The sequence below is a fragment of the Arachis duranensis genome, chromosome 10 (assembly GCF_000817695.3).
Source record: "Arachis duranensis cultivar V14167 chromosome 10, aradu.V14167.gnm2.J7QH, whole genome shotgun sequence".
In the NCBI taxonomy this organism is placed as follows: domain Eukaryota; kingdom Viridiplantae; phylum Streptophyta; class Magnoliopsida; order Fabales; family Fabaceae; genus Arachis; species Arachis duranensis.
In genome coordinates this window covers 7,435,505-7,449,531 of record NC_029781.3, presented here as the reverse complement: position 1 = coordinate 7,449,531, position 14,027 = coordinate 7,435,505, and the positions used below count along the sequence as shown (strand labels likewise).

At 35.1% G+C, this 14,027-nt stretch overlaps 1 protein-coding gene, 1 non-coding gene and 1 pseudogene across 2 annotated transcripts; 2 read left to right on the top strand and 1 right to left on the bottom strand.

Moving 5' to 3' along the window:
- Positions 1-394: 394 nt before the first annotated feature.
- On the bottom strand, positions 395-1,807 carry LOC107468845 (non-specific lipid transfer protein GPI-anchored 21-like). The gene is made up of 4 exons (XM_016088217.3): positions 1,606-1,807; positions 895-921; positions 667-735; positions 395-513 (listed from the first exon to the last, which is right to left on the bottom strand). Exons 1-4 carry the CDS (start codon positions 1,805-1,807, stop codon positions 395-397), a joined length of 417 nt encoding a protein of 138 aa, XP_015943703.1.
- Positions 1,808-2,678: 871 nt separating this feature from the next.
- On the top strand, positions 2,679-3,743 carry LOC107468865 (non-specific lipid transfer protein GPI-anchored 5-like; annotated as a pseudogene).
- Positions 3,744-4,025: 282 nt separating this feature from the next.
- Positions 4,026-4,186, top strand: LOC127743625 (U1 spliceosomal RNA). The gene has a single exon (XR_008005009.1). It is a non-coding gene; the product is annotated as a U1 spliceosomal RNA (small nuclear RNA).
- Positions 4,187-14,027: the final 9,841 nt, after the last annotated feature.

Here is a 14,027-nt window from a genome sequence, read left to right as displayed (position 1 = left end):
GAGAAAACAGAGAGAAAAGACGTAAATGAAGAAGAAGAAGAAGGGGAAAATGAGGAAGAAGAACGTGCAGAAACGAAAGAAAAGGAGAAGAAGAAGAGTAAGAGGAAGAAGAACGTGCAGCAAGAAGAATAAGAAAAATTTCAAAAACCATGAAAATCGAAAAAAAAACGAAGAAGAAGAAGAGGAAGAGGAAGAGGAAGAGGAAGAGGAAGAAGAAGACGAAGAAGAGAAGAAGAAGAAGAAGAAGACGAAGAGAACCGTTTGAGTGGGGCGCGTGTAGTTACACTCCATTCAAAATGAGTTATTGCGCGTGTTAATGAAGTTTGGGCTGATAACTTGTAAAACTTGTACGGCCTTTTTACTTGTATGTGTAGCAGGCCCCTTATTATTATTATTAATGGTAGCTGTATTCCTGGAGTTTTCTTGAGTTCTTATTCTTCTTCAATGGTTTTGATTTTGCTTCTAGTGGTGCCAATGTTGGTTGTGAAGTCTCTGAATTGGGTGCCTCAGAAGCTGCACTCAAGTATAAGATAAATTAATATCACATTGTTTTGCCAAAATTTTCATGGAAAGCAAGTACATTAACAAAGAGCAATAAATCATTGTCTTTTACACAACTTAGTCATATTAAATTTTAATTATCAAATTGAGGGATTTCATAAATACCTTGTGGGCTTAGTGGAGATTCAGCTATTGGAGGAAGTGATTGGTCATTTGATCCAAGCATTGCTAGACCTGCGAATAAATATTTTCTATATATAAAACAGTTTATCCAAATTGAAATTTAACTCAATATGGGATTTAGACAGAGATGGAATTTATCATAAGGAAGAATGTGAAAACGGAAAACATGCTAAATTACAAAATAGTATAGCAATTGAACAAAGTAACTACCTGGAGCTGGTACAGGAGAGCCAGAAGCTGCAATAATGTACAATAACAATACTTCATTAGCTATTTAAATATTTCATTAAGAAAATAACAATGGCAAAAGGTACGTTTTGACACATTATTATGTAATAAGAATATTAGTAATTTAGATTATTACGAAACAATATTATTATTTTCTAAATTATGTTTGAGAAATTGTCAATCATGTGGTAATTTAGATAGGCATCTCTTATAAGATAATATAGCGTAATGTAACTCAATTACACAAGGTAATGTTGAGTTTAGATAGTTTCATCCAATTATCCAAATTCCAAACTTAACCAGCACTTATCAAACCCCTTTTAGGATATAATTTTGATTTTTGAAGAAAATAACAGGAAATAAATTAGAATAAGTATAGAAAACTAATTTTTAATTAGGCAACATTAGTTAATTTTTTTATTATAAATTGTTTTTGTAACAATCGTTTTTAGGAGGTTTAAGGTTTTAGGGTTTAACATTAGGATTTATGATATAATATTTAAGATTTAGAATTTAGAATTTAAAATTAAAAAAATTGAGGATTTAGAATTAAAAAATTTAGCCGGCTGCAAAATAGCTGTCTCCCTATTGAAATTATGGGATTAGTGTGTAAATTGGATTAAATTTTTTATACTTTGAAGCCCTTCTTTGCCTCTCCCTCCAAAATCAAAACTTTAAGGAATAAGGACACACCTTTGCACTGTAAAGGAAGTTCATTGATGTTGCATGCTTGTGGAAGAAAAAGGGCAAGAACACTGTTAATAGGTAATGGGATTGGAGCATTGGCTGAAATCACAAGGCAAGCACAATCTATACTATTACTCATCAAAGACCTTAGTGAATCACAACATGAAGATGATGGTGCTAATCCATTAACCAAGTTTAGTATACCCATAATTATAATTAGTATGGTTGATATCACAGTGATTTGGAAAGCATATGTGAGTTGTCCCATATTAGTCTTTGGTGGGTTAAAGAATGATTTGATTGTAGGTAAGTGTCTTTGGATGTTGATTGGTTTGATCATAAGATAAGGACATGATTTATACATTGCAATTATTCAACGAAAAAGAATTGGTAGATTTGAATTTGATGATTTAGGAGTTCAACTACTTTAACCAACATGTATATTGGAATATCTTTTGTTAATTCCCATTGCTGTATTTGGTATGGTTGGTTAGAAATTTAGAATGCATATTTTCGTTTTTCAAAACCAAATGTATGAAAAAAAAAAAAACAATACACTTCTCATTTGGCATCTTTTTGTTTTAGCATATTTTAACACTAAACTATTCTCTTATGTTTCAAATAAGCATCTAACTTTATCTAGGTACACAAATTTTTAAAATAGAACAACTTAATGTTAGATAAATTCACATAAACGTACAAAATTATCCTTTTTAATGTTTTATACAAAATATTTGTTATAATATCTTTTTATACTTATTTTTGTGAAATTCGATGTTCTCTAAATACGCATATTTAATGAGATAAATACTCTTAATTATAATTCCATCTTGAACGAGATTAATTAATCTTAATTATAGAATCATTTATACTAAAAATTAGATCCAAATAAAGTTTTAAATATTAATATATGTGAGGCTAGAAAGTATAGTAAAATAAATAATTTGCAGACAATTTTCAAAAAAATACCATATGGTTACTACAAAACTTGGAGGGTAAAGTCAAACATATTAAGGAATACTACTACAACAGTTTTATTACATTAAATTGAAATAAAACAGTCCATTAGCTATAGTTATACGACAACATTAACCTTTGTATGTATGACAATGTGGAACCAAGAAGCTAAAGCTCAATCATCATCATCATCAAGTTGCACAAGCACATTAACTAGCTTGAGTCCTTGCTTGAACTACATAATGGGAAGCTCATCAACACCATCATCTTCATGTTGCTCTCAACTCTCAAGTCTGTCCTTAATGGTGGAGGTTCCAATTTGGGAATCCCCATTAACCAAACTCTTGCTTTGTCTCTTCCTAGTGCTTGCAAAGTTCAAACTCCACCAGTAAGCCAATGCAAAGGTAAGAAAATAAAAATTATGTTAACGCGAAAATGTATTGTCTTAAGTATTCAAGTTCTATACATGGCAGATCCGTGGATTCAGCGATGTATCAAAAAGTGACAGTGGCAGATAAAAGACAACAGCGAGAATATAAGGCTAATAACTTATTTGGTCATGGCATGAATTTGTAGGTGTTAATGGAGGAGCATCTTCGGGTTCTCCGGTGGGATCTCCATTTGGTTCCCCAGCTGAATCTCCAGCTGATTCACCTGAAGGTTGAATTGCACCTTCAGATTCAGGTTCAGATTCTCCCTCAGGTATAATATTGTAGTAAAGGAACTTTGAAAATTTTACCCTCCTTTTCATGATATAATAAACTCAGAATTAACAGTTTAATTAAGATTGTTAGTAGAAAAGATGTTTCAATGCATGATAACACTTTTTAGTTTGGTGTATTCTATTGTTGTAGTTGCAGGATCTAAGAGAGTTCCAGGAACAAATGGTGGGTCATCTGATGGAAGCAACATTAAATTCCCCTCCCACTTTTTGCTCTCTCTTGTAATTGTTTCTTGTTTCTCTTCCATCACCAACCTCTGATTTTTGAGTCTTGTCTGCAGAGACTTGAGAGACTTGAGTGCTGAGGTTTTTTAATGATGTTTTGCCTTTTGTTGTGTCACTTCTTATCTATGTAGTTTGTATAAATAATGAGTTTAATTTTATATATGTTTCCTTTATTATTCAGGCTTGATTATGCCATAGAAACCTACTGATTAATCTAAATTTTCTGAGCTATGAAACAAAACTATGTATGATTCATTAGTTCAACAGCTAATTGAAACTGGGTTCAATTTTCTTTAATTTACAAAGCATAGAGCATACGTATTCATGATTCATATAATGTATTAATCTACTAATGTAACTTACATTGCTTATTGTGGGGAATTGGGTATCTCGAACTGGGAGGAGGAATAAATATGAGTTGTTAAGTTCTTGCTGAATAATCCTAAAGTCCCACATCTGGGGGATCAGAATGTGCGAGTGATGCATTGGGATATAAAAGAGAAGGGAGTACAACAATTCCAATATACTTACCTGGACGGGGTCGATGGGCGATCAAGAAGGCCCATGGCCTAGGCTGGTGACTTCCATTGCACTTCGGAAGGGTGCCCGCCTAAGGTCTACCCAAGTGGTGGAGCCTACGTCATAATTTGTGGCAGTGGGGGCCTGCGTTCGCGCGGCCTCTTCCAATCCAGTTCAAAAGTGTTCGGGCCTTAGTTCTTTGGGCCTGCTCGTTATTCTACGCCGTTCTACTAAATCGAAAAATATACACTGGTAAAGGAAGATATAGAAATGTATATTAAAATAAAAGGTTCCATGTGGATTAATTTTAGGAAATTATTTAATTTAATTAATTAAAATTTAAATGTGAAAACAACCCAATCCCTCAAAGTGTAAAAAACACAACTAAATGGGACTGTTTTTAAATAAAAAAATTATTTTTTTTTAAATTGAATAAACACGAGAATTTTTTTAAATTGAATAAATATAATTAATTATACGAAAGTAATAATAGGAATATATTTATTTTTATTAAATTAAATTATTATAAAAGTCGCATTTTAGTAAATAATGCTCTTTCAATTTTTTTTGAAAATAATGAATTTTTTTATTGATGAAAAATGCCCAAGTAAAAGAGCCCCACCCATGAAGGGCATACCCGTAAATATCATCAAAGACGAAAGGGAACAAATCAAGTTGGTGGGCTTAAATCACATTTTTATTTGAAAAAGAAAGTTACAACAACCAGTTTGGATAACCAACTTAATTAAAACTCTTTTGATAAAATAATTTAAATAATAAGAAAAGGATAAATTAGTCCCTGACCTTTTAACCTGCGGACATTTTTGTTCTTGACCATTGAAAAATATATTTAAATCCCTGACGTCTTTGAAAATCAGACGGATTAATCCCTCCGTCCATAACCCTTCGTCAGATCCGTCAGAAAAGGCTGACCTAGCTCCCCCTCTGTTTACCTGGCTCAACGGCGTTCCCACGTGGCACGCTAGTGGGATAGATTTTTTAAAAACGGGACACATAAGTCCCTCTCACTCAAAACGACGTCGTTTTGAGTGCTGCCCTAATCCTAAAATTCATTTGGGTCGTTCCTTCATGGTGGTGGCTGGTGGTGAGAAGAAGAGTTGTTCAGATTTCAACAATGGCTATGAAGGGGCATCATCAACTTCAAAAAGAAGCGTTAATGGGCATCATCACACCTCACACATAACAGAGATCATAATCACAAGCTTCTTCCGTCTTAAGTCTTAGATCCTTTGCTTCAGTTCTCATCTCCATGACTTCTTGAGAAATATATTATCTCTATCTTCCATTCCTTTTTCTTTTATCCCTTAACACACATCATCACCCATGGTGGGTGGGAGGCTCTTCAGCTCTGCCTTCTCCAACACCAACAACAGTAACATTGTTCTTCTTCATCAGAACCAATCTTTCCAGCCGCTTCCTTCTCCGTCCATCTTCCTATCTTCATCACTTCCTTTTCTCGGTCCGTAATTTTCTTTCCGTCGTTGACCCCTTTTTCTTCTTTTTTTTCCTTGTACTTGTTATTGCTTGTTGTTCTGTAATGGCTCTGATGATGTGATCAAAGTTTGTCACATCGAATCATTAATCTAAGTTAGCTAGCTAGCTATTTAATCCACTACAACAAGAATTTTCAAAATATTATATTTTTATATTCATCAAAAAAGCGCACTCATCAAAGATTTGATTGGTTCAATCTTATTATCCAATTAATTGAATTGTTTAAACAAGCCATGTTCAATTGTTCATGTTAATTGATCAGGTTCTCGATCCATGATGAGCTTCGAAGATGTTCCAGGAGGAAAGGGGTGTAAAAATGGGTAGTTCTTCTGGACATGAGGAGGACGAGGAGGAGAGCATGGAGGAGTACTTGACGCAGCCGGCGGAGAAGAAGCAGCGGCTATCGGCGGAGCAAGTTGAGTTCCTGGAGGAACGACCCAAACAAATTTTAGGATTAGGGCAGCACTCAAAACGACGTCGTTTTGAGTGAGAGGGACTTATGTGTCCCGTTTTCAAAAGTTCCATCCCACTAACGTGCCACGTGGGAACGCCGTTGAGTCAGGTAAGCAGAGGGGGAGCCAGGCCAGCCTTTTCCGGCGGGTCTGGCGGTGAATTATGGATGGAGGGATTGATCCGTCTAATTTTCAAAGACGTCAGGGATTTAAATGTATTTTCCAATGGTCAGGGACGAAAATGTCCGCGGGTTAAAAGGTCAGGGACTAATTTGTCATTTTCTCAAATAATAATTAAAGCTCTTTTTGATAAAATAACTTAAACAATAAATGACTCTGTTAAAAGTAATTTATAAATTTAAATAAATTATTTTGTGTTTAAATTTTTAACTCTAAAAGTGCTTATTTTATAGAAATGTGATGAAAAGTAGAAGTATTATGAGAAAAGTCATTTTTTTAACTTCTCTATAAACTCCTAAATAATTTCTTAAAAAATTGTAATTTAATTTTAAAAATTGCACCAAATATTAATACTACTAATTTTCATAAGTCAAAAATTTAAAAAAATTACTTCTAAAGTTTCAAACAGCCCTAAATATATTGATAAAAGCACATTGGACGAACACACCAACAGAGGTAGAGATTTCTAATAACATAGAAAACTCTTCCAATAGTAGTAATCTACAGAGAAAACTACACCAATTTTATAATTTCAACTAAATTTAAAAAAAAAAGCTCACAAAAAATAGAACCCTAAACTCTGCAAGAAAGCCCCTCTGCTTATATAAATGCAAAAGTAATATTTTCATAAACAAATTATCCTCTTTATTTCTTTTTTTTCCTTCTTTTACATTTGTGATGTATTTATATTAGTTTTTAATGATAAAGATTTTATAAAGTTAGTTATTTTGCACTAGAAAAAATCACTCTATATATTTATTTTACATATTTTTAATATGTATATTTTATTCTAGCATATATTATAAAAGGGTAAATAATTGTTATATACACATAATATGATTAAATATTTAAGATTAACAAATTTATTTCTATAAAAATTAGTTTAACTGATTAATTATTAATACATTTTATCAAAAACGTAAGGAGCGTCACCATGGTGAACAAAAGAGAATCATGAAGTCTATTTGGTTTTTTGGTGTTTCTACAAAAAAAATTTTGGTGTTTCATGTGAAACATGCTTTTTCATTAGGCCACTTGATTTAGCTTTTTAGTCAAAATAATGTAATTGTGTGTGTGAGAGAGAGATAATAATGTATTCTGAAAATGATTAGAGTTTAATATCAATACTTGAACCTTGTAAAGTTGATGAATTGATAGAAACAACACACTTCCAAGTTCCAACTGTTTATACCTTGAAATTGAAACCTGCCTCTACACTTCAAAATTTAACTTCATAGGACCATGTTTCTTGTAATTTATGCTTCTCCCAGCCAGGGGATTTAAATCCCTTTAACAAGAGACTATAAACTAATTATTCAATGGATTCCATAGAACATTGGATATCAATTTCAATTTACTTACCTGAATGGAGTCAATGCGCGATCAAGATTCAAGAAGACCCATAGATTTATAATATAATACATGAATTAAATCTATGATTGATGTCAATGTTGGTGTTGTAATGTCTTGGAAAGCTTACAATTTTGTATGGCTAATTTATACAATCAATTTGTAAGATCTAACATCATTTTTGTAATCTCTTTTACTTAAAAAGGATCTCCTTTACTTGAAAAGGAGAAAATAGTTTTGGTTTCGGTTCATTTTCTTCCTTACTTTTTTTTTTAACTACAAAAAGAAGTCTTTTTCTATTTCAACAACGATAGGTAAAGTATGGTATTTTTAACACGAGTAAAGTCTGAAAAATGATAGTAATTTGTTTTGATGTACTTTTACTTTTATTATTATTAATAAATAAAAAATTGTGTTCACCAAAATAGAATTTAAAAGATATATTAAAAGTGCTTATTAGGATTCTTAGTGCTCTTCTAGGGTTTTAGTGTCCTTTATTAGAATTCTGATTAACAAATAGAATGAATGATCTTAGATCTGATCCTAAGCATCCTAAACATGAGAAGGAGAGCGAGGAGGAAGAGATTGTCATCCTTGATGAAGAAGACATCTCGGAAGGAGTACAAGCATGTACGAAGAGTCTTTCAAGAAGAATTTTTGTAAAAAGACCTTTTTCTGCTGGAATAATGGAAGGTGCCATGCATGCTATTTGGGGTAGACCTGAAGGATTTAGAGTGGTGAACAAAGGTAATAATTTATTTCATTTTTTATTTGAGAAAGAAACAAATATGCTGAGAATTGAAAGAGGCTCCCCATGACTCTTTAAGAATTATATCCTACATGTTAAGCATTGGAGGAGGACGAGGCCTCACGAGAAATAATGATCTCTGCAATCCTTATTTGGGTTCAATTCTGGGGTTTGCCAAAACAATTCAAAACCTGGAGGTTAGACATAAATTAGGTTCATCTCTGACATTGATTTTTTCGAGGTTAAAGACAAAATCTCGGATTATCAAAGCGAAGGTGGAACTGGAGTGTGATAAAAGCTAAGAGACAACATGAAATTGATGGGGCCAAATCAACAACCTCTAGAGATGAGTTTGAGGTATGAACGTATTGGTGTATTTTGTAATTACTATGCCTCCCTTGGACATGAGACAAGAAATTGTCAATCATTATTGGAAGACTCATCTAAAAATTAGATTAAACAGGAGAGCATAGGGGATTAGGTCAAGGCAGACCAGGTTGGAAGGAGAGTTGAAAGGCAAAAATATGATGATTCAAGAATAACTAGAGCTGATGGTCATTCTCCTGCACAACCAAGGAAGAAACCAGCCCCAATGTGGCTTCTAGAGAGCTTTTCAAGTTTGAGTATGGAGGACAAGAAGCAGCAACCAACCCTCAAGCAATTAATGGCAAATAGTTCTAACGTGCAGGAAGATAAAGATGCAGAAGTGGAGATTGCTAACACTAATTCAGGTGCTGATTCGCTAAATATTCTTAGAGAGCTATCTATTCAAATGAATACTGAGGAATATGTGGCTATTTCTGAAAATAGAACAGAATGCAAAAATAAGAAAGTAAAACTGAAGCAGATAGCTAGAATAAGAGACAATATTATCAAGACTTATGTTGGCAATAAGAGAAACAATAGTGGAAAGGAGAATGAAGGAAGTTAGAAAAAAACGTGTTTAGAGGAAGAGCTATTAATTGAAAATGAGGTGGAGGGTGCCAGCCCTCAAATGACACTCAAAGACCCATGAAGCTACTAAGCTGAAACTGTCGGAGTTTGGGGAGACCCCTGACAGTCCAGAATCTTAAAGGGATATATCAATCCCACTCTCCCGTGAGATTGTGTTCATCTGTAAAACTAAAAACCAATTTTGTATAGTAAAAAGAAAATTGAGAAGCTGCAGATTTGTGAATGGAAGATTAATAATCCAATTGGGACAGCGGGAGGAACAATTCTGGCCTGGAAAGAAGACCTAGATCTCGAAGTAATTATTGTTGGAAATTACTATACAACTACAAAGGTAAATGACACATCTAATAACTCTTCATAGGGATTGGTGGGTGTTCACTTAAGCTATTTGGATCATGAAAGGCTAACTCAATTCGAAGAGATCTTAACAGTTATTCAATAACTACCTGAAAATATCATTGTTTTCAGAGACTTTAATGCCATTGTGAATCAACAAGAGAAGATGGGAGGAGACCTTAAATCCTGGGCTATTATGTCTAAGTTTTCTAATTTCATTGATGGAAATGGATTAATGGGCTTGGGCATGGTAGCGAGACCATTCACATGGTCAAATAAAAGAAGGGGTTCGAAGCATATTGCCGAGAGATTGGATAGAATGCTCGCTTCAGGGGACTGGTTGAATATCTACCCTACTGCTTCAGTGATTAAATTGAAGGAAAATGGGTCTGATCATGCGTCATTCCTCTTGGATACTAATCCTCAAATGAAGAAGTTCAAGAGAAGATTCAAATTTCAAGATTGTTAGTGTGGAATGGAGGAAATAAGGAATGTCATCACTGCTACTTGGAGCTCCAGGTTTGAGGGTTCAGCAATGTTTATTCTTGCCAGAGAGTTATCCATACTAACGGCTTCACTAATGTCAGTGTTACTGCAACTAATACCTTCCAGAAAGCTGAGAAAAGCCCAAGGAGTTTGCTAACTTCTTCAACCAAGGCCAAGGGCCCACATCCAAGTACTTGAAGACTCAATTAAAGATTGCACAAGTAGTATATATAGGAAGAGTTTTGAACTAGAAAGAAGGCTGGGACCTAGAGGGGACTCTGATAGCAGAGGCTCCAAATTAGATTTTCTTTTCTGCATTTAGTTTACATTTCATGTACTTTTTTTTTAGTTTTCAGAGCAATGATGAACTAAACCCCATATCATTAGGGGGAGGAGCTCTATTGTAATTCAAATGAATTAATGAAATTCTTCTTCTTCTCAATCTGCTTGTTGTAGCTAAGAGATAACTTCTGTGCTTAATCGATCTATTCACTACCGGGAGGGGGTTTAAATCCATTGAATTTCTACGTGAGCCTCAGAAGGGGAATCATAGAAATTAGTTTGAAGCTCTTTCTCTCATAACTCTCTTGATCAATAAACTTTTGGATTGAGTTGAGATCTTGAGAACTTGTGTGACTCTTGGATAAGAGAATTGAACTTAACCTCTTCTCATGACAATTAGATCAAGGAATTGGCAAATTGATTATGTTAAGAGAAATTGGGTCGCCAAGGAATTGGGGCTCAATTAATTACAATCCACCATAGATCTACTTCATATGATTGAGAATGAAGTTGAGACCCATTAATTCATGATAAATTATGATATCTCCAATCCCTAATGAATCTCTCCCATTGTTATTCTTCACTTTAATTGCTTTGAGCTTTTTATTTCTTGTAATTTAAGTTTCATCTCTTTTATTTCTTGCCATTTAAGTTCTAGTTCTTTAGTTTCTTGCCATTTAAGTTTCCGCCATTTACATTTCACAATTTACTTTCAGCACTTTAATTTCCAGCAATTTACTTTCTATTAATCCAATTTCACCAAAAATCATCAATTATTAGCTTGACTAGATAAATCACCTAACTAAAGTTGCTTAATCCATCAATTCCTGTGGGATCGACCTCACTCAAAAGTGAGTTATTACTTGACGATTCGGTACACTTGCTGAAGGAATTTGTGTTGTGCAAATTTTCACCCATCAAGTTTTTGGCGTTGTTGTCCGGGATTGATTTAGATTGACAATGATTAAGTGGGTGATAGTCTATTTTGAGCTTTTTTTTCTTCGTTTTCGTTTAAGCATACTAACTGTTTGACACATTGTGTTTGCTAATTCTAACACATACTCTAGCAATAGAGTATTCAACTTGCTTTTGGTCTTTTTTTTTGTATTGTGTATGCCAGGAGGGAGAAAGGCAATATCAACTTCCTTTGATTCTGAACCCGAAAGAACCTTCCTGAGACTTAGAAGAGAAGCTAGGGGGAAGAGAGTTGTTGGTGAAGAGACTCAGAGGAGGACTTGAGAAGATCATCAAGTCCTCGGACTACTACTCTTCTTGTTGTTTTTTTTTACTTCTTCATGGGTAACTAATTCTCTGTCAAAGGGTTAGGAGCTCTGTTTATGTTTTCTATAGATAATTAATCTACATTTTTTATTTCGAAGTCTTGCATTAATCTATTTCATGATTGAATTATTCATTCTTCATTTGGATTAGTGGATCAAAAGGTAAGCTAGTTCTTCTTGGATTCTTTTATTATAATTGAAAATTTTGATATTTGGATCAAAGCTTGAAAACTCTTTCACATGACTATTTGAATTTGGCTAGAAATAGTGGTTCAATTAGTGTGCGACACATACATGATGTTCAATCACTTTAATTGTGAATAAGTGACATATAATTTGGATTAGAACAACTTTTGAAAATTATGTTTTCTTTTAAGATTTAACTAGACAAGACTAGCTTGAATACGTGACATATAATTCGATCTAAGGACTATTTTTAAATATTATTTGAATATAAAATCAGTTTTGTGCTTAATAATGCGTGAGCATCTTTCTTATATTTTCTTAGTGAATTTGCATGTGAAATTGTTGAATTAAATCAAGATTTAGGTATTTTAAGCCACCATGAACACCACTTTGAGTTTCTTTACAATTTGATTTATTATAGGTAGCATTCGGGAGAATTTGGAAAAGTTCACAAAGAAGAAAATGAGTCAATTCCAAGCTGCCAATGTGGCGCCAAATGCCACCTCATCGGCGTTTGGTGCCGGAACACACAAAACTCCACTTTCATCACTACCATAGTGGTGCCAAACGCCACATCCCGCCACAACAATGAGCACCTGCTCATTGTCCCAACACACTTTGTTGATTTTGTAGAGCCCCGAATTGAGAGGAGACAATGGGATTTTTGAGGAGACAGCCGCGAAAGGCCAACTTATCATGGGTAGTTGAATTCTACTCAAACTTCTACTTGCCTACTCTTCAAACTGCCTTCGTCCGTCAGCAGCAGGTCCCTGTCTCCAAGAGTGCCATACAGAGAGCATTGGACCTTCCACCTAGTCTAGAGGGATGTGATGTATATCAAGAGGCATCCCACAAGTGCCAGATGTATCAGTTCGACTGGGATAGTGTTCTTGGAGTTATCGCCCAACCTGGCGGCACCTGGATCTATGGGACGCATCGGTCAAAACCCAAGAGCATCTCAGCCCAGTCACTTACCTTGGAGGTTTGCGTGTGGGCACAGATTATGTACCACTATGTCTTTCCAAGCACTCACGAGTCGACCTTCACAGCAGACATGGCTGTCCTCATCTGGTGCATCTTGACAGAACAACCCTTCAACCTGCCCCGACACATTCGGCAAGTCATGGGACAAGTACAGATAGCGGGTAATCTGCCTTTCCCCGCCTTGGCCTCAGATTTGGTCTCTGCAGCAGGTGTGTCCTCTCGAGTAGGCGACGCGAAGGTCATGATCCCTAGAGCCGACCAGTATGTCCCAAACGGGAAGTACATCAGGCCGCCAGTTCCCTCTACGAGCCAGCCTGCAAGTCTATCTTTGGATACTCTTCCCTCCTTCACTCCACCATCATCAACACCACAAGCACCATCCATCCATCAGATGTTCCTTCAGATCCTTGAGAGGTTCGATCGGCAAGACCGGCGGATGGAGCAAATGGAGCGCCATAACAAGCACTGATACAACTATTTGAAGGACCTCATAGTTGCTACACACCCACCTCCAGAACCAAAGGACACCCAGACTCCCCTTCATCCATTAGCACAGGCAGCCAAGGTGAACCAGACACTGGAGGCGACACTTCCAGCCCTCCCTTGCTCCTTACTGATGGCACGAAAGACCGTGCCAAGCCTTAAGTGTGGGGAGGTCAGTCCTTGACTTCCGGAAGTAAGTTCTCTCTCTTAACACCAACATTTGACTTTTCCTTTGTTAGATAGGATAGATTACATGATAATAACTGTTTGCATGTATGTTTTGCTTGGTTGAAGTAATGAGTTTCTTTTCAAGACCCTTTTTACAGTGTTTCACTAATTTAAATTGCAAATTTGTGCTAAACTTGTTTGAGGATTGTACTCTGGAACATGAATTATAGCTAGGAACATACAACCTGCGATATTTGAGCTTAATTACATGGTTACACTATTTAACCATAATTTTTTATTCTTATGTGTTTTCTTTTCTATGACTGCAATCTATATTTTGTTCCATTCTAGATGTCCATTGTTTAGTATATTCACATGCTTGTATATGATTGAGGCCATCATTTGTTATAAGCCCACTCATCCTAAATAGCCTACCCTTTCAATCCCCTTTGTTAACCACCTTGAGCCTTTTAATCCCCTTCTGTTCTATATTTTACCACATCACTAGTCTTAAGCGAAAAAATAATTAATTACCCCAAGTGAATCTTTGGTTAGCTTAAGTTAGAAATTGTATATCAATTAAAGTGTGGGGGAACTATGGG